This window comes from Prenolepis imparis, unplaced genomic scaffold (genome assembly GCF_030444845.1).
Source record: "Prenolepis imparis isolate NDT839.2.m4 unplaced genomic scaffold, iyPreImpa1.0 SCAF_9, whole genome shotgun sequence".
Taxonomy (NCBI): Eukaryota; Metazoa; Arthropoda; class Insecta; order Hymenoptera; family Formicidae; genus Prenolepis; species Prenolepis imparis.
Window position 1 is genome coordinate 3,534,721 of NW_028141167.1, and position 21,077 is coordinate 3,555,797.

At 39.0% G+C, this 21,077-nt stretch overlaps 1 protein-coding gene across 5 annotated transcripts in view; it reads left to right on the forward strand.

The window, feature by feature from the left end:
- LOC145940774 (uncharacterized) overlaps positions 1-21,077 on the forward strand; it is a 225,604-nt gene that overhangs the window by 130,486 nt on the left and 74,041 nt on the right. For all 5 annotated transcript variants that reach the window (XM_083046295.1, XM_083046296.1, XM_083046300.1 and 2 more), the window contains one exon: positions 5,956-6,001. In XM_083046295.1, the coding sequence (XP_082902421.1) occupies positions 5,956-6,001 (46 nt within the window). The remainder of the gene's footprint in view (positions 1-5,955; positions 6,002-21,077) is intronic.

Here is a 21,077-nt window from a genome sequence, read left to right on the forward strand (position 1 = left end):
CGTACCGTGTCGAATTTTACCATCGTGACGTTTTCGCCATCTTTTTCCGTTACGTTACGTGTCACGGAAAAATCGGCCGCAGAAATAGAACTTTCCTTCTGCACGATATATACTGTTGAATAACAAATGTACTCGCGCCAGATTTAGAACCGTGAATGATTGCTTCCGTATCGATGTCACTGAGACGCGCGATTTTATTTTAATCCTTTCTCACGTAGATTTTCGAAGGGGTAAACGTGACTCGAAAACTTGAACAAACTGATCCCTGATGTTTTGTAACTCTGCTAAGTATTTTTTATTTAATTATTAATTAATAATTTTCCATACTCTTTAATTTCTTTTTCCATAAGATTTCTTGTTACTTTGTGCACTCTTTTGTTTCATTAATTATTATTCAAAAGAAGATTGCATTATTCTGTGGCATTCCGCAAGAGATATAAGCTCTTTCTTTATTTAGAAGGCATTCTTTTCATCTTACTTAAGAAATATGAAATGCACATAGAAGACAATCAATCTTTCTGTATATTATAAAACGATAATAAAATAAGACAGAATAATAGCAAGATTGAATTTCTATTAAATGCATTGTAAAGTCCTCTGCGACAAGTATATGCGAATTCGCGTTCATCAGAAAAAAAAGAAAGAAGCGAGGGAAAATAGAGAGATCCGCGCACAGAGAAAAGCCAGACTTGCTTTTTTTCTTGCGCCATATTGCTCCCGAGTCCTCCTCCATTGTCGGATGTATTCTAGAAGTAAACAGTCTGCATATTGTTCGAGCATTAAAGAGAGGGCTTTTCCGGGCTCGATTGCCAAAGGTTCCTTCGCCGTCCTTTTCCAGACTTCTCCAGCGGCTTTGTGCTTGTGCCGCTTCGGTTTGCGAAGGCGATTTGCCAAAGGAGGATATTTACGAGAATGCGCATAATGCGAAACAATCTGAAGGTACTCGATTTATTTCTGCAATTGGTTCTCGCGCGCCCGATTTCCAGTTTGTTCTCTTCCTGCCATCGAGTCAAATCGTAATTCACAGTTTAATAGCTTTTACCTAATTACGTTCTAATAAACCCTAATTTCTCCGCGCGCGTAATATATCGGTTTCGCATTCATAATGAGGCGCGACCGATTTCCAATCTGCTTCGGTTTCTTCAATCGGTAATGCAACCATCTCTACTCTATACACCGGCTATCTCGTCTGCATCCGTAATGTTATCATTCGTAATGTTATCGTTGCAACTCATTATGCAAAATAGTTTCGGCGCACAACTGCCTTAACAGCTCGTATTTTGATTGCATGATGAATAAACCAAGTCGAGAGATATCGCGTAAATTGATTTGTAATATTTGACGATAGGATTTTCGCCTTCGTTTGCCATTTCGCTTTGATGATTCATGCATTACGATAAATCACATATTAAATAATTGCAGATATTGTTCGAGAATTTGTATAAGTAGGTGGTCATTTTTTTACAACGAAGTTTTCAGTACTTGGCATTAATCTAGCGAAAGAAAAAAATAAGGACGTAAAAATGAGAACGCAACAGTGCCGATTTCTCTCGGCGCGTATTTTTTTTTTATTCGGAAAAAGAAGGATATTTCTACCTGACAAATGAAATTCGTGGTCCAACGCTTGCGAATGAGATAACGCGAAACGAATGCGATGATATTTACACGCGACATCTCTTTTTTATACGTTCTCTCTCTCGGTTCTGTCGATTCATCGGTATGACTGCAAAAGGAATCAAAACGCGAACAAAAATTAGTCATCGCCGCGTCGTGTCGTTTCTGCACGCGTGTATACATATCATGAAATGACACGTTACGTTACAGGTTTTTCGGGATATAACCCGCGCGCACATGCCGCGTCCAACGATTTCCTCTCTTTTTTCCGGCTTGTTTTTGTTCCCTTTTTTTTTGGTCCCCGAGCGACCACAGAAATCAGAGCTCAAGCGAATGACTCAATACACTTGGTTGGCTTTCACGTCTAGGCGAGACAAATTCTATAGAGAGGTACGAAAGCACGAAAAATTTCCCGACGTCGCGATTTAAAAAGAGAGCGTATATTCGCGATGCCGGGATGCCTTTTTCCATCATGCATACATATATATATATTCGCGACCGTTGCATTTCGAGCGAGTGATCGAAAGCGATATGTAACGTCACCGATAATATCGATAATTCACCGATAATATCGATAATTCGACTTTACGTCACTGACAAGAGTAGATTTACGGTATATTTAGAGAGAAAATCTTGACATATGAGTATAATATTATGATATTTGACATTGATATACATATGTGTATATGCACATACATATTCTGACAAATTAAATTCTATTTTACATAATCACGGAATTGCGATATACATGGTATTTCCAATTACACATGAATACAAGTCAAAGATTTATCGCTGTTGTTTGTATTTATATTAAAAGCTTGTCTTGAATTTTTTGTAAAAAAATTTTAATTATATACTGTCTTCATATATAGTTTGTATAATTGAAAATTAATTTGTATAATTGAAAAATCATGTAACGCTAACTTGAATTTAAAATGTAAAATCAAGGCATTTACGCGCTAGTAGCGAAAACTCGATTCCGACTGGACGTGCTGGGGTCGGAAATTCGATGAAAGATGAGATAGATATATATAGGGTCTCGTATCAGGACGGAGTGATAAAACAGAAAGCTTAAACAAGGTCCGGTGCTTTTCGAACAGCGGGGAATGGGAGATGTGGGCGCGTAGTGGAACGAAGGGTTAAACACAGCCGGCAGCGAAGGGATGTAGAAGCGCTTGTAACGACAGAGAACGATTCGGCACCGAAGAACCGAAACGGTTAACGTATCAACCTTCCAGCTATCCATTAAGGTTGATGGAGAAACATTCTTCTAAAAAACCAATATTCTGCTGATACAAGAAAAATATTTGGAATTTTTAAAGGAAGAGATTATTTCCTGCTTTAAATCCATATTTAAAATGAAATGAAAATTATGTAAAAATTTATAGAAAATTGTATAACATATAATTTTTTAAGAAATAAGCATTTGGGTTTGAAAATAATAGTTTTTCAAAAAATGTGAAAAATTAAATCGATCGATACTAGGCAATTATAGCGAAAAGGTTAAAATATTTTGTAATGTACAAGAGCTTCTCTTGACATTTGCAATAAATCAGTCGTAGAAATGAGCACTCGCATACGCGAAAACGCCGCTTGTGCCTCTGCATTCCTTTCCCCCTATTACTGACCCTCATAAATTCCGGATTCTCCTGTGCGTGGGAAACATCGGGTTCGCGTGCATTAAAAAAATTAATTAAGAAAATTTGTGGCTGTTAACGGATGGGATAATATCTCGGACAAAAAAAGAATTGTTGCCGCGGCAGAATTTAATGAGTTTATGGTAAAACGATTAGTAATCCGGGGAAGATCCGTTTTAGAAAATAACTGCGAGAAATATTGATTAGCGGGAGCGTATTTTATCGTGCGTTTCTTTACTACACACGGATTGCATGATCCAGGAACCACGAGACGCCGTTGATAATCACATTTTACTGCATCTCGCGCAGCACTTTCGAAGCAAGCAATTACACGAGATTTTATATCTTTTCACGGGTACACTCGACACTTGAATGCGCGATAAATCTTTATGCTTTCCTTTCTTTCTCTCTCTCTTTCTCTTTCTCTTTCTCTCGGTCTATGTTCGTTCTCACTCATTTTCTCGTAAGTGAGATTTATGTCGGTTTTTCCGCGAGTTTTTTTTTTTTTTTTAATACATTTTCTCTATACTTACGCAATGTCTGACTGCACTCGCTTGCCTTGTGTGCAGCTGTTTCTACTTTAAAATACACGTGTAATATGTACTTTGTAGTGGATTGGAAAAAAAGGAATCTTTCTCTTAACAGGTATGCAGCTTATTTTGAGAGAATACAATTAATCCTTGGCCCGTAACTTGTGTACATACATAGATGCCACCAGATACCAATTACATGAAATTATCTTGTAATTATTTTATTTTGTTAATTATATATTTTTTAATCCAACAAAATACATATAAAGCGCGATTTATACGTATATTTCAAAACGCTAGTAAACTTGCATGTTTTTTTTTCTCTCCAAGTAGCACGCTAATAAAATTAAAATATTTTAATTTTATTAGCTGCTAGCGCAGCATGTTAGTAGCTAGTAAAAAAGCGTGTATATATGCTTATACATGTATGTGTAAACGTGCAAGAGATGCGTATTTAAAGCAGAAATACCTGCATTATTGTATCTTTAATATTTTTATTCGAAGTGAAATATTATTACAAATATAAGTTAAATATGCGTAAATTCTAATTAAATGTTTACACGCCAATTAACTTCCGCTGCGGTTCCGCTGCGTTTTCCGACACGATATCTCGTAGCATCAATTTTCCACGGAATAATGTCTTGTTGCTTCTCGTTACGCGAGTCTGCGCGTAACGCAAACGTCGAATACACGTTCATCGACATCGCGATGTCGTCGTCCACCACGTCGATTTCGCGCATCGATAAATATCGCGGCAGACAAAAGCGTCGGGGTGGTAGGAAAATTCGACCTTGGGCGTTTATTTTTCGGGAATCGAGAAAATTGTCGAGACACGCGGTACCATCAACCCCCGCGCTCCTGAAAGCATGGATCCGAGGCATGAACCGTGTCGTGAAAAAGATTTAAGCTCCGGTGGTTGATTCAACAACAAGAGTCGTCGTCGCGCTACACGTATCGCGAGCAAACGACATTGATGAATACGCGAAGCCGTGGATGCGTTTCGAGCTCTCGCGCGTCAACTGAGATAAATTTGCATTCTAATATATGTATATATACACATCTTTGCCGAGATATTCTCTTTGAAAAAGTTAAAAGAATAATTTTTAAAAAAATTAACTATTTTATAATAACACTAGTGAGGTGTGAGTCTATTGTTCGCTGCAAAAGAGCAACTTTTCCTCACAAAAGGAGAATCAGATTATCTTATCCGAATGCGTATACGCTTGCATTATTTTGGACATTGGCGGCGACGAAACTTATAATTAGTTTGTCACATATCCGCCCAAGTTTATATACATTAAACAGGCTTGCATAAACTAAGTTTGCGCTCTGTTTGTTATCTGTTGCACTTTGAGTAAATGAGTGAGAGAGAGAGGGGGGAGGGGAAGAGAAAGAGAGGAAGAGAGAGAGAGAGAGAAAGAGAAGTTTTCGACAATGGCTATGCGACTCGATATATGTCGCGTTGCGTAAAATGGCATATCATGCAAACGTGAATTTCGGTTTCTACAGTTTTCACATCAAACTCGAAAACACCGCGATGTCATTAACGTACAGTAATTGGTAACGCGTTCTATTGTATCTGAACGAATCTGTACATATATTCATATGTCATTCATTGTCAAATTGTGCTAGTCATTATGATTTAAAAAACTGTTAATTACTGATACTTGATAATTTTTCATTGTTGATTACTCATAATTAAAATATAAAGCAAATGTAACAGATATTGTTTTCTGTATTTTTAAAAGTATTATTTTACACAAAATTTCTGTTTAATATAGCGAAAAATATTGTATTTTTTACATTTCTCTATATTTATTACAAATTTTAAATAACTCTTTTATTACACTAAAACAACACAAGCGCGCGCTACGCGCGCGACATTCTTCGATTTTATGTTAAAAAAATAAATAAAAAAAAATAATATAAAGTTTATTTAAACTCGATTAATATTTTTTCACAGAAATTAGCTAAAGCGTTAATTTGCTAATTAAATTTTAAAATAATATGTTAAAAATATTAAAATAGTAATATGTTGTAAATAATATGTTATAATACTTTAAATTCGATTAATATTTTTTGACAGAAATCAGCTGAGAACTATCAAAAATATTAATCGAGTTTAATTATATATACATTTAATTATATACATAATTTGAATATTTTGTTTTCAGATCAATTTGCTGAGCAATGCTACAACTCCGGCTATTGTACGTATCGGTGAGTGAGAAATTGTTTATTTTATAATATTTCTATAGTAATAGGGGTGTATATATAATATGTTGAAAATATTAAAATAGTAATATATTTTAAATAATATGTTATTATAATATCTTATCCGCGATTAATATTTTTTGACAAAAATCAACTGATAATTGTCAAAAATATTAATATATATTTGAGAATTAATATAAATGAGAAGTGAGACGCTGATAAAAGGTAGATAAAAGATAACGAAAAAACCACACATTGAATATACGATCTTTGAAAGAGTTCACTTTTTGCTACAGTTATCATTAATTAATTGAAATTTTTTTCACAATAACGTTTACATTATTTTTATTCCGAGGACGCGGCAAATATTGTTACTTAATTCTGTGATGCGCAAAATTACCGGCCGCATCCAATTTTGTCTTTGCATAATATTTTCAAATGTCTGTATGCGTGTATAAACAATTATACCAACACATGTATTAACTGGTATGTTATATCGCGATTTCCATGATAAAACGCGGAACGAAATTTACATTCGCGAACACGCTTACACGTTTCATTGGCTATTGTCGCATTAAATTAATAATTCTCATAAAAGCGCGTACATTTACTGTATAAACGGGGGCTTTGGCTTAATTACATCGTCGTGCCGAGAAAGTCCATCACATTCTCGGAATTTCGGACTGAAAATGAAAACAATAAGTCATAAGATCAACATCGCCGTTCTCTCCTTTATTTCCGCTCTCTTATTCAGCAAGAGGAAAGTCTTCTCCGTTGAAATATTTACCTTCTTTAAAATAATTAATGCAGGATTTACGCGATTCGCAAGGTTTAACGAATGGAAAATATATTATTAGAATAACGTTAAGCAATATGTTTTATTGCACAAAGATAACAAATAATATATTTAACATTTTTATTTAATATTTAACATTTAACAAGTTTAAGAATTCGCGTTTTTCTTAATAATAGAGGTTTACTCGATATAACTGTAGGAGCGTCTTAAGAATTCCAAGATTTTTTTTCTGACTCTCGGGAAGTTCGGTTACGTTTTTTTGTTTTGGACATTACCAGGCACGTTTATAAGTTCAACCAAGTACTGCTCGATCGAAACCCGCCAACTTGTCCCTGATAGATGACATGTGTTGAAACTGCGTTCCTTCGAATAACCAACTCGTCATACTTGCTGGATGCTACGGTTAATAATTAGCACCGAGTTGTAAAAGCGTTTTCATCTTCATTGGACGAACGATATGGCGATACCCGAAGTGTGTCAAACTGCCTATCACACCGACCGATCTTAACAAACTTTGACGATGAACGATTAAGGAATTTGCATCCTTCATCTTGTCTACGACATCGTCGGTCATCATAACCCAGCCGGTCCTCGTTTCTGCAGAATATGTTGGACGATAGATCGTAGCTTTAATTGAGTGTGCAGTGGCATCTCATTATTCACACTAAAGATGACACTGTGCTCCCGTGAACAAGGGTCTAGAAGGAAGAAATTAACTTGAATCATTGATTACCGTAGTCATTGTGGTCTGTGAAATATAATCGTTGGTAATGAAATCAGTTACGTTGATTATAAACGTTAATAATAATAAAATAATAAATACCACATTCCACGTTTACATTACACACTCGATGAAATGGATCTGAAATCTATTATTACCTGTCTTCATATTTTATTGTTATTGTTTGATTATTATTTCGCATCATATATAATATTTTATTGAAACATTAAATAATTGTAATATCAAGGGTCGCTCAGATATTTATATTCATTTCGCATGGCATATTGATTGAATCAATCCCGAATAATTGTAGTTTATCAGAATTAATTGCATCGGTAATCTTTTAATTTTCGCAACTCGATACATATCTATATCTAACGTGCGCATTATCCGGCATTAATAAAATAGTTGCCATGAAGCATATGTGATATTTAAATGAAAAATGAAAACCAGATATTAAGTCATAAAATATGTCGATTTATAAAAGATCATAGAGATTGATGCACGATATTCTGCAAGAAATGGCGATCATTGAATTAGATCTAATAAGGTCATTATTTTTACTTCAAACGCGTTAGAATCAGGGATAATTCAGGACCGTGTTAGGTGCACCTAACATCCCGCAAACTTCAAAGGATCAAGAAATTTGCATGTTGTATCTTGCCCATAGTAACGAACGGAACAGTGTAAAGGTCGTGTGGTCAATGCAGCGGCTGTTTACAATGGTATTTCGAGAGCGATAGTTTAAGTTAATTGCCTCACCAAACTCTGGAAACTAATCCTAACAAATGCGCGCGGGTCGCAGCAGTTTTGCAGGATATGCTAATGAACACCTCTAAATAATTTCACACGCGTAATAATTAATCGACGCGTTTCATGCAGATACTCTCGTTCATCATCGAAAGAAGAAGATGATAAAACGGCTAAAGAATCGTTTTACAAACGAGTGCAACAAGAGTCCTGCGGTTTCCCGCCAAACGAAATGCGTATAGCATTTCACGTAATTTTTCGCGCGTTTCCCGAACATAACGACATGTTTATTTTCGGCATTTTTGCGCACGCGAATTTTGACGTTTGCCTGGACGTAATAATTACACGGGGCGCCGCGTGCAAAATACAACGTACGCTCTCAAACACTACATGCTACACTACATGCCGCATTGGACCATTGTCCAAAAACATTCCCCGCTGCTGCTGACTTCGAATCACAAGTCCCAAACACATATACTCGTTGCGTTCAACCGGAATGAATAAACACGGCGTTTACGCTGTGAAATGCCGACCGTTTCGCTTGTAATGCCGAATGAAGCCTGGCTCTTGTATGCGACGGTGAGAGAGAGAGAGAACAGAGCCGCGCGATACGTCAACATATAATTTCGTTGTTTTTCGCAAATCAGGATCACGCGCTGTTTATACTTAAAATTTTAATCAATCAATCTTGCGAAGCGTATATACATATGGACTGATCGAGCGTGCGTGCGCAACAGAGCGTCATTATTAAAAATAAATATTTAATGCCGGACGGATCCGTCCGTTTTCGGTAATTAATGCCACTGTCGATGCATTGAGTTGATTATTGGGTCAAATTTAATTAAGCATTATTGATGGTACAAATGGTACATGATAATGAGTTCTTGTTTACAAATTTAAAGGTAACGAGCAGTTGAAGGCTCGGGTGGCGTTTGTTATTTCTATGAATGAATTTGACGATCATTTGTATGTTAATTGTGCCAATGTGTTATTTTTCTTCTCGACAGAATCGTTACATTCGCGTAATTGGAAAAAGGTGCGTTGGCACATTGCACCAGTATACCACATACACACGGAACGCGCATAACACGCAGAAACATGTCACGCGGTCAGTGCAATTAAGAATCTAGTGCACGCGCATGTTATCCATTCGTATGCTATTTATCTGCAAGTACTTTTGCCGTAACAACGAAACGCGATACGCTTGCAAAAAGGAGGACGCAATCATAAAGATGTTAAATGTTAAACGCGCGAATATAAATTTTTTCTTCCCCAAAAAATTCATGCATTATTCATGCATTATTCAATCGTCGCCGACGCATATTTGCGCAAGATTGATCAATAGCGCACCGGCCGCACAAATGACATGTAACGCGAAATACGTACAAAGTCCCGCAAAAAAATCAAAGAGTCGGTATTTCACATTCGGGATCGAATAAAAACTCATTTTTATTCGACGCGTGTGAAAGGATTGCGATATTTTAATCAAAAAAAGAATCGGTATTTTTTTTCCAATGAAAACAAGAGCTTGCGGATATGAAAGCCTGGGTTGTGGATCGCAGTTACATATATATTAAATACAACTCGATATTACAGAGGAATGCTGCAAAATTATAAACGTATCAAAGATACGTAAATTTGAAAGGATTGTTATATATTCGTTTATTATATAATTTCATAATTTTGCAATATTTTAAATTATACAAGCGATAAAAATTCTCGGTCCTCTCTCGTAAATTTTCTTCGTTCTTGTCGAAATGTGAGTTTTAATACACTCTTTATACAATATGATATTTTTTTGCACCAACATGGTCTTTTTTTTTTTTTTTTATTCGTTACATTGGTTCAGATGCTCTTTGCACTTTCAGGTCGGCGAACGCGCATCCATCTTGTCGCGACATTTTGACACGCGCATATTGATGTCCTCGCTGCACATTCGGCAAGGCGAGAACGAAACGGTCCGGAGCGGTGCATCGCGCCGTGTCGCGCGAATGTCGCAATTGCGGTATCAGGCGGCGTATTGTCTGGTAGCGTTGTATTTGCTCGTATATAGGCTCGACCGTTGACAGAGAGCCGCGAGCGTGCAACGTTAACAGGAACGTGGGATTTGGTCGGTTATTACACGCGATCTCTCCCCCGTGCGCGCAACCACCCCTCTTCATCGATGGTACCAGTGTACCATATCCCTTTCTCCCTTCTACCCCCGATGAATGCCTCTGTCCCGCTCCGGCGCCGACCCCGTTCACGTACAAGTTGTAATCAAAATTACGTGCACGCGGGCTATGCTATTCGGGGCTCCGCGCACGTTGCCGGAAGGTTTACACGGATGTAAACTCGATCGACATTTGCATCGAGTCAATTGCGAAACGGCCCTCTTTACCAATTACGGTGTCCTTTGAACACGGCGAACAAGGTAGGTGGCTGATATATAAAGAGGAAAAGATCGCTTGAAAAGCGGTTTATAAACTCTTTCGATCTTCAAACCTCTCCTTTTGTATCGGAAATTGTCATCGAAGAGCGATTTAAAAGGGAAAGCAGGCAGCCATCCGATGTATCCGCGCGAGAGGAACTTTACCGTCATTCGACGTTGCTATAGGTGTCAAACATCGTTAATTGTTACCCGATACTCGCCATTCGGCGTTTCGTATATACACACGTACATACGGCTGTCATCCTTCTTCCCTACCTCGCGTGCGAATGCATCGACTGGCTCTCACGAGATGCTGCCGGATACGGCAGCTGTTGCAACGCGCAAATTGGATGGCACTGACACTCGCGTATGGCCGGGACACTCGCGTGTAACGCCTGGCCGATTCCCCCCGAGTGTCCTCGAGCTACGACATGCGGCTTCGGATAATTGATTCCGTACGAGACGAGACGAGAGGTCCCGCCCGATAAGAAGGACAGAGAGATGTGCACTATATATCTGTTACCCCGTTTGCGCGCTTACGAGCTCCGGAATTGAAAAGTTTTCACCAGCGAAACGATCTATCGCGCTCGCTGCTTCTGCGGTTTCGGGAGAAAAGGATACAGACCCAGTTGTGTTGCGACTCGGACACTCTCGCGACCATCGCCGGAGGCGAGCAATTGCTGTTTGGAGAATTCATCCCGTTGTATCCTTCTCTGGACGGAACGGGAAACTCTAAACGAGTATCGAGCGCCGATGTTAAGAAAGTTAATTGTAGGAAAATACATGGGTCGTTGTAGATTTACGCGAAAATAAAACGCGCGTGTCTAATTAAATATATTTTGATTTTATAGTCGAATTGTCTCACGCTAAGTTCGACAATTATTTTACTAGTTGGCGACAGTTTTGGAAAATTGTTTGCAACATTATAAATTTTTCTTCACGAAGAGAAATTTATATGTATATTACTCGGCAGAGATGTTAACTTTGATTATATTCGCGCTCAAGTTACGATTTTGAGGAAACTATACGCACGTGAAAAAAATTTTTTCGAGAAAGTTTTCAAATTTTCACGAGTCTCTTTATATTAACGTGAGAAATTTTAATGACGAAGAATTTGATTTTGCGAGCGGCGGTAGTGGATCTAAACATTTAATTTCCATTGAGTCTGCGCCGTAGACTGTGAAACTTCGCCGCGTATAAATTTTCGCGTGATTTATTATGAAAAAGAAAGACGGACGAGCCGGAAAAACAGCTGCCACACGCTCGTGCGCGCTGATGCGGCGCGTAATTAAATTTCCGGGACAAAGGTGCTTTTCCTCCCGTGGGAAGAAAAAGGAAACAACCCGGGGGACGGAGGAAATAAACGTTGTTTACCGATAACTCTCGCGCGCACACCGAGAGAAAGTTACAACCGTGGCGGAGATCCGTCCTCTCTTTTGCCTCGTTCCTCCGATATCGGAAACTCTGAAGGACCTCGTATCCTTTTTCTTATATTATTTCCACGTAGTTGAAAGCTTTGACTGTGTGTGTGCCCACTCGGACAGGATAGGCGTGTTAGGCGGAGAGAAGGAAGGGAGGAAAAACGATGGAGGACGCGAGGATAAGAAAGCACCGAATAGGACCGACAAAGTTTTCTGTATCGTGGCATTAAGAGCGGTTGACGGCGCGAAAGTACAGCGCAATTTTATCCCCCTTCAATTTCTTTGTTTCGAAAAAGCTACGTTCTCTCGAAACTTACGACAGCCCCCTATTGCGATTGGGGTGAAAATCTCGGGAAATGACAAGAGTACCTATATAGAAATAAATTTTGACATATAAAGCACGCACAACTGAAGGTAATAATAATACGTTAAATTGCGTCGTTAAAGTAAATTATATACGCAAACCGCTGAACAAGGCTATATAAAACAGTCATAAAAAAATTTGTGATAAAATTTTTCAGCTAAATTTACAAGGAAAGTCCAGAGATTTTCTTTTAAAATTTCGCACACATGTAGAATAATTTGTACAATTCTTGAATTTTTTATTTCTTATATCGATTAAAATATAATTTAAAAATGAATTAGAGTAAACCAATTTTTTCTCTCTCGCGTGGCTTATATCTTTCATCGTTTGATATTTTTTTTCTAAAATCAGAATTAGTTATAAATTTAATGTAATCAGGAGTTTTCCAGTTCAGAGAGACAGATTCGAAATTGAGTGTCAAGACACTACTTCCGTTTGCTCTCGATGCGCATCATCTCACGCGAGTATCGCGCTTCTTCCGCCCCCTTTTTCGCGTCAGCACGGACGAATCCGGATATCCCCGAGAGGTGTTTTTCAGCTGCACCTCCGGCGCGGCGTATAGAAATTTATGATCTACGTGTTATCGAGCGACGCGAAAGATTGAAGCGTTCACACGTGCCATGAGAAAATTTCGTGCCAGTAACACATGCTTTGACGCAAATAACGTGTCGTGTTATATACGTGTGACAGAAAAAGAATATATCGAGAATACAGTGCTTGCGAACAGCAATTGCAAGGGATTTGACCTTGAGATAATAATTTTACTGACAATAGTTGCAAGAGTGTTACCAAACGAGACAGAGGAGCTTGCGAACGAGGAAGATTACCGTAGAATGTAGGAAATTCCGAGTGACATTTGCGCGTGTCTGCATGCGGCCTTACTTCGTGATATTCCAATTTGCAGCTTCTAGAGTTATACCGCTTCCTATACAATCCCTTCGCAGATGCGTAACGCTAATGCGTCAAAGGAAACGTCGCCGGGAACATTCGGGAGAGACGTAAAAATTTCAACGCGGAAAACGAATTTTATATAACCGCGCTACGGGAGGCCAAATATTTGCATGCTACTGCGAGCGCAGAGATGAAATTCTGCGAACCGCGGATTTACCCTCCCTGCAGAAGCGCAGGATGCCTTTCCTGGATATGGAAACCGTTCTGTTGTGGGGGCGCAGCATCTGATTCAATCGTATCATAACTACTCGTCGACATGGTAATGCAACTACGCCTTGCTGCAGCATTATCATCCGCTCTTGCTTCCTCTTCTCCGAGAGAAGAGAGGCCCTCTTGAACGCACGGACTCGCTCGTAGCACGATGCAAACAGAGAAACACACTTCACGAGATTACGATTGTATATGGAGCTCGTAAATACCCACTCGACTCATTCTTAAGGGAATCGATCGCTGCGTCGAATGGAGATTGAATTGAACGCTGCGTTATGGTTGTTCGTTCGTACTACATTTTTCGATAGAATATTTTTATTCTTTACGGACTAAGACGACAGTGCAATCTTAAATAATGCGCTTAATAACATCGATTCATTAAGTTTTCGTCCAAAAGCGTTCAGTCCATGTGTTTTTCACGCGCAAAAAAAAAAGAAGAAATAAAAGTGATTACAAGCTGAGCCTGAATGTATTGCCTCCACGAATTTCATCCACGAAACAGCAGACTTTGAATAATTAAAAAAAAAAAAAAAAGTAGAATTTCATCGATTCGAGCATTATTCGCTTCAGCGGCATTCGTCCATTCATCGGAATCATGGTACATCTTTCGGCCGGATGGTTCTCCGAAATGGGTGGCCGCAGTCGGTCCGAAATCGATTTAGCGGAATCGATTGCGCGTTCACGCAACCAGGATGATCCCTCTCTCGCCCGGCGCTATGCTCTCTTGCGCAAACAACGGTGTCCCGCACCGCCGCGATTATCGAAAGTGCTCGTGCGTGCGGGATAACCCGAATCGGGCTGCGCGCGATGACGGATCGCGCGCGCGGATCCACTGGACGAACTCGATTAGAATCCTTTGAACCGTGATTGCTACGCCGTCGAGAGACAATGGAAGCCGGGCGGGAATTGTTCGCGGGCACACGTGACACCGTGTACACAAGGATAATAGATCTTAGTCGCCGTTTCGCGACAGCCGAGATCCGGACTCTTAAAGCGACGGTACAATGGGGCCCCGATACATCATTACGTGATCGCACGTTATTGCTTATTGATCCTCACCCGTGGGCTTCGTTCTCTCCATTGTCACGCAAAACTGCATATTCCCTACCATCTTACAAACAGGGGTACGAAGAGCGTATTATACGCGTGTGTTGTCATTTTGTCGCGAAATCTGTACGGAACGAAATAAAGTCTAATGAAAACTAGGAACCGAGAAAATTAAAGTCGTGCCGGGGATACACCATTTCGCTCGTAATATTTTAACTCTGTGCTATAATTTCTTACTATGTGTATCATCTTTTTTTTTCTCCCCTCGATAAACACGTAGATAGGGAAAAGAGGTTTTGTTTAATGAGTAAATATTTTTGGAGTCGGTCAGACCATGATAAAACCGAGCAAAGAGAGAGAGAGAGAGAGGAGAGAACGTGGTTTCGAAACGTTCAAAAATATCTATCGGAATGATTTGTTGAGCAAACGCGGGAGTAAACTGCGAATTAGGAAGCGCAAACTCGCGAGATACCTGGTAACGAGTTCTACTCGATCCCTGATTCCGGTCATCATTGCCCAGAGGTTCTCGGCGTGGAAGGGTGAGAGGTTCGGTCTAACGAGCAAACGAATCTTACGGAATGAAGGGACGATAACTCCTCTTTCCCTCGGGGGATGGCAGATAATGCCGTTTACACGGGCTTCCGCCCGCGGGAATACGATCGCCGACGTAAATTCTTCTTTATATTTAAGCACCTTGGCGCGCCCAACATAAACGATTTTCTTTTCGTTCTCCTTTCGGAATTTAATCTGCTTTAAAAACATTCCCGTCGCCGGAGACATTTAATTAAATATCCAAATAGTCTGACGCTCGTGGTGGGCTAAATTGCGGTGTTATTCGGGTGTTATTAATTAGGACGACATCTGAATATAATAATTCGTTTTACTTTAATGTAACAAAAATTAAAATAAATTAAAATATTAAAATATAATTTTACAAAGTCGTGTTTATCATTATTATTAAATATTTCTACGACGTGTATAAAATATCACGCTAATGTGTTTCAATAAATTGCGATTATATATATATATATATGTAGTCGGATATATTAAAATAGAATAACATCAAGAATATTCCCGCTTTAATATTTTAATTATTACAATTAAATATAAATATAAAAAGTGAATATTATAAATTAAACTCTTTTATGAGTTTAAAAATGCGTGGAGCGTTATTATCGAAAAATTTTGCAGTATCCTGTATATGTAGAGCATCATTACATTTTGCTCTCGAACGCAGGTTACAAACTAAATAGAGATCTTAAAGTTGAGAAGTAAGAAATTATGATAAACGACAAGTTCCCGTCGAATTTACGTCAAGGAGGAATTGATTTAAAATTTGTCAAAGACTCCGACAACCGAGAGAAAATATGAGAGCCTTTTATGCAAAATGTACAATTTATCCGGGAATAATCTTTCGAACAAAAACTTAGCTTGAATACATTTTGCAAGTGAACGATATTGATATACATTGCGGACGCGGCGAGATCTATTTTCCATCGTCACTATTCACGGGGAGCCGGTACATGTTTGAACTTATCAATACGTGCGAATCTATCTGAATCAAAATTGATTCGGATAGACCAATGTCGAATCTCTATTCCGCTCTTTATCTTCGTCGTTGCATAATCTTCTTTTATTATCTCGCGTATCGGGTCGATTTTTGACGAGAAATGACGAAAAAAAGGAAATCATTGGCTTAAATCTAATGACCGTAAAATTTATTTATTTACTTGGTTCGTACTGTATACTGTATCGTTGTCACTGCAAAATTGGCGAAAATGAGAGCAATATTTAAAAATGTAACAAAGGGCAATATTGTAATTAATACGAAAATACGAGTTATTCAGGAAATAACGAGTGCGCGCCCTTTCAGCAGCTTAATTTCGCCCGCGGGATGAATTATTTTCTTTTTTTTATTTTAATTCGAATGAACGTCCATGAGAAAGTCATCTCGATACATCCGCGGTCCGTAAAAAAAAAAAACGCCATCGCGTCGGATGTACAATTTGATGGCAATTCGCAACTATTCTGTAAACGCTCCATTTCCGCGGTGTATGACATATGCGTGCGTATGTGCGCGTGTGTACGGCGGGATGCACTTTGGTGCTTGAATTTAGAGCCGATTAATAAATAAGCTCCAGATGGGTCGCGGCGAGCTCGGGTAGACGGGAGAAGCACGGCAAATATCAGGACAATTACGAGCAGGTGCAGCCGCGAGCGCAAGAGTCGACCGCGTCGCTTAAACTTCACTTAAATAAAGCGCACGCGCATGTGTACGTACATATGCAGTCTCTCGCAGGGTCTCTCGTTCGCAAGAATTTATGCCGTTCTCTCTCTCGGCACTTCGAATTTATGTTAAGAACCACCTGCGCCAAACTGGCTGACTCCTGATACTTGTAAATCGCCGGGGAAGACCTTCGCGCCGACGGTAATTGCTAATCTTTAATTAGTTTGAAAGCGCAGTACAGATCTCGCATATATTCTAAACACAACACAATTTTATCAGGTTTTATCATAAATATTATTTAAAGATCGTCTCTACGGAAAAAAATATTTATCACTTTTTTTACGTACATTATATTAATCAAAGATCCGCGAATTAACTTATCTCCTTTATTCAAATAAGTAATCCAAACATTTAATATTGAATAGTTAGTTTTTAGTTTCTGAACCAACTTTTCTCATAGAAATTAAAGCTGCCAATCTATCAAATATCCTTTATTTTCTAATTTATTATTATTTTCTAAGTTTCAATTTCACGTGAAATCTCATGTGTAATCTCTCACATAAAATCTATAACAATCTCGAAGAGATAGACTTATATATTAATTTAAAAGAAAAATAAAAAAATATTTCTAGAATATTTATCTCCTAATATACGACTCATGTTTCATTGTTCCAAATTGCTTATCATAATTCCGCTAATCTTCCGTGAAAGACAGCGAAGCATTAAGCTGCGAACATTTTCATTAATAACAGCGTTAAGTATAATGCCACGGTAAATCGGATATAGAATGTACGAGACAGACAAGCGGCGTGCGACATGCGCTTTATTGCTCTTTCGCGTGATACGTATTATAATACGTAAACATATACGGTGATGAATTTTATCACGGGTAAACGGGATTACGCGCGCACAATGCGTTATCGATTCCCAGCCGGTGCGAAACGATCTTGTGCAACGCTCGACTCGGGTAACCGGCCCGACCGGCCGATCGGCCGGGAAACGGGTACACAAAAAGGCGCGGTAATTTCATCGAACTCGTTATTCGCTACACTCAGCGACCCTTGATTGGATTTCCACTTGAATCGAAAGCTTCTCGAGTAAAGTGCAGCGCGACAGACATGGCGGAAACGAGTGCTCGGCGAAATATTCCAAACCGCGCGCCAAACCGACTTCCGCGAAGCCGGGGAAAACAAATTGTCCGTCTTTTTTCCGCGCAAATAGAATTTGTGTAGTCAAAGTCGACGCTTTGGTGGTCGAGGAAGAAAAATATTCATGGGTAAAACTTTCAAACTGGAAGATATGGAAATTTCGAGAGAGAAGTTTTTTGCATTCGGCAAAAGAAACAAGAGCAGTTATCGTATAGAAGTTAATTTTTGTAATTGTACATTGTGAGGTTTGATAAAATACTGTATCTTTATTAAGGGGAGGAAAATGAATTTCATTAAAGCTCGCTGTCAACGCGAAACACATCTTTCACCCTTTGCCGCTCGCGTGACGCGAATCGCGTTTAATTAACGAAATTCATTAAGCGAGGTAAGACTCGTCGGCGCCAAGTCTAGGGAATGTAGAACTTGAAATGGAGGCAAATTGATTCCGATCGGTGCGCTGCTCACCTTTCGGGGTGAGCACGTGTTTAACACGTCGCGAGCGGGACGCGTTAATGACGTTCGGAACTCTTTACCCGGCACATTTCTCTCTCGCCGAGCGGATCCGCGCGAATTAAGCGGATCGAAATCCCGCTCGATTCGACTGCCTTGTTTGCGCGCCGTGATTCGTAATGGGTAGGATCGATATTTCTCGCGATCGTGTACGCGTTTAACGCAGTCGACGTCATTGTGAAACTATCAGATCGCAATTAACCCGCTCGTCGAAGCGAGCGCGCGCGAAAAAAGGGCGTTGATCGGGATATAGTACGAACGGCCTTTATAACGGCTGGCAGTTTCCGTCTCTCGTAATTGGCCGCCGGCGATGATGGAGTTCTGTTTCGCCTCTTCTCTCTCGAAATTCGAGATCCCATCCTGCGAAACCGCCGGCACTTGTGTCTACCGCGTATCTTCGCGGGAGAGAGCGATAAACTTTGCATTTATGAGGGCGCAAGGCGTGAAATCACACGATAAAGAGCTCTAGACGCCCGGTAGAAACCGTTTATATCCGTTTAATCCTCCGGAGATTAGAGCAAGGGCTCTCACAGGGCGCGCGACAGGATCGCTTAAATAGCAGACTGATGGAACGTAAGGGATGAAAAGTTTAATCCTCGCCGGCGAAAAAATCCGCGACTCTCGACGACGGACGGAAACGTCTCTTTTTAGCGTCCGAGAATATTTCTACGAGCGACGAGCGAATTCTCGTTTACAGAGAATAGGAAACACCAGGCCGCTCCGCGGATAACCGCGAATATCCGGAGGGCTGATTATGTACGTACAGGTCGAAATGGTATACCATCCCGGTCGTTACCGGTCGGAACGATTCTGATCGGATTCCAACTAGGGTTCCAATCAGGGCAATCTCCTTTTAATTGGATCATTAGGCCTTTGTTAAGTTCGGACATGCGTTGCCCCGTTTGGCGCAACGACTGATCAACCGTAACTAGCTCTTCTCCAAAGATTTAGGGCGCGCATTGAAACACGCGAGGACCCTTTGTTTATTATTCCCGTATGCGGTTTCGACTGGAGTTTACCGATAAGGGTTTACCGTTTTGCTATTTTTTCAAGCGTATTATATACAGCCTATGCGCCTATTTTCAGGCAGAAGTTATGCAGTTTCCCTTGACCAGGCGCGCGAATCGGTCGGGAAACGCGCGGAAAATAAAATTCTCGCGAGAAATTTTCGTTTTTCGTCTGCGCTGACGCGCGCGTGCACAACAAAATGAAAAAAAAATGATGAAAAAATACGTTGGCATTTCAATCAATTTACAAGGTAGACTCCTGAGAGTAAAACTCTGTTTTTTCACGTGAAAGCAAGAGAATGCCTTTCTAACTGGACAATTGTATTTTCCAATAAAACGCGCAACTAAACGTATCGCGAATGTTTTTGATTACTTTATTGGCAATGCAGAGATACAAAAATATGAGAAATGATTTCACATTATTGTTGAAATTTTATTACGAATAAACCAATAATTTGCGGTCTACCATTTGTTCTTTAATTCAATTATTTCAATTATGTCAGTATTCGCCAACATTTTTTTTTCTTTTTAGCTCCAATATGCATTAATTTTTTATCATTAATCTTATCATTAGTTTTATTTATTCAATGTAATGTAATTTTGTAAAAAAATTAAATGTGCGTTCGAAAAGTTAATTTAGAAACAAAAGTATCTAAAAGAGGTAAATTTAATTTTGAATTGAGAGAAACACGGAATAATATAGTAAAAAATTTTATTGCATGTATATTTATAAAAAAAGCTAGAAAAATTTTAACGCAATGTATATTTAACAAAGAGATATTAAAGTATATACAAATAATAAAAACATGCTCTCTAAATGAACACAATTATCTCGCGTGCATATTGCAACGCGTGTTTTAACACCATGCACCGTAAAATGTGAAAATTAAAAATGGTTTAATGTTCAAAAATGCAGGATTATATTTAACGAGTCGCGCATCCTAACATCGTTTTTCTATCGCGATTAAATATTGTTCGATCGTTAAAAGCACATTTCTCGTGAGTTATTGCCGACCGACCGTGCGTTATCCTTTTTATGAAACCGTTAAATTAAATGTCGCTTTGTAAGGCGAAAGACTAATGAGGATTCGCGATTTTAAAGAAAACAATCACGTTCTCGAGAACGAAACTTTGTATCTAAAGAAGCAAATGCTTTTTCAATTGCTTCTATAATAGGAGATTTGTATATATTTTTCGCAACTAAACTATTTCTTTAAAATTTATTTACTCTAATTTATTTATTTAAAATCTTTTCGTATATATGTTATTTAATTAGAAGGTACTTTTTTATCTTCTTTATATTTTATTTGCTTTTTCTCACGGAGACGCAATAAAGAATCATCGCGATTTCAAAGTTTATTTCAATTAATTTAACAATTCACAAATCACGATTGACAAATCAGAGTTTGCCTAATTCATAGAGAAATATGTCCAACGGCATGAAAAGAGTTCGCGAGATAGGGTGGAGGATGGCTTTCGAAAAGACGGATTTCGTCGGGCTGGCTCGAGCATGAGCAGCG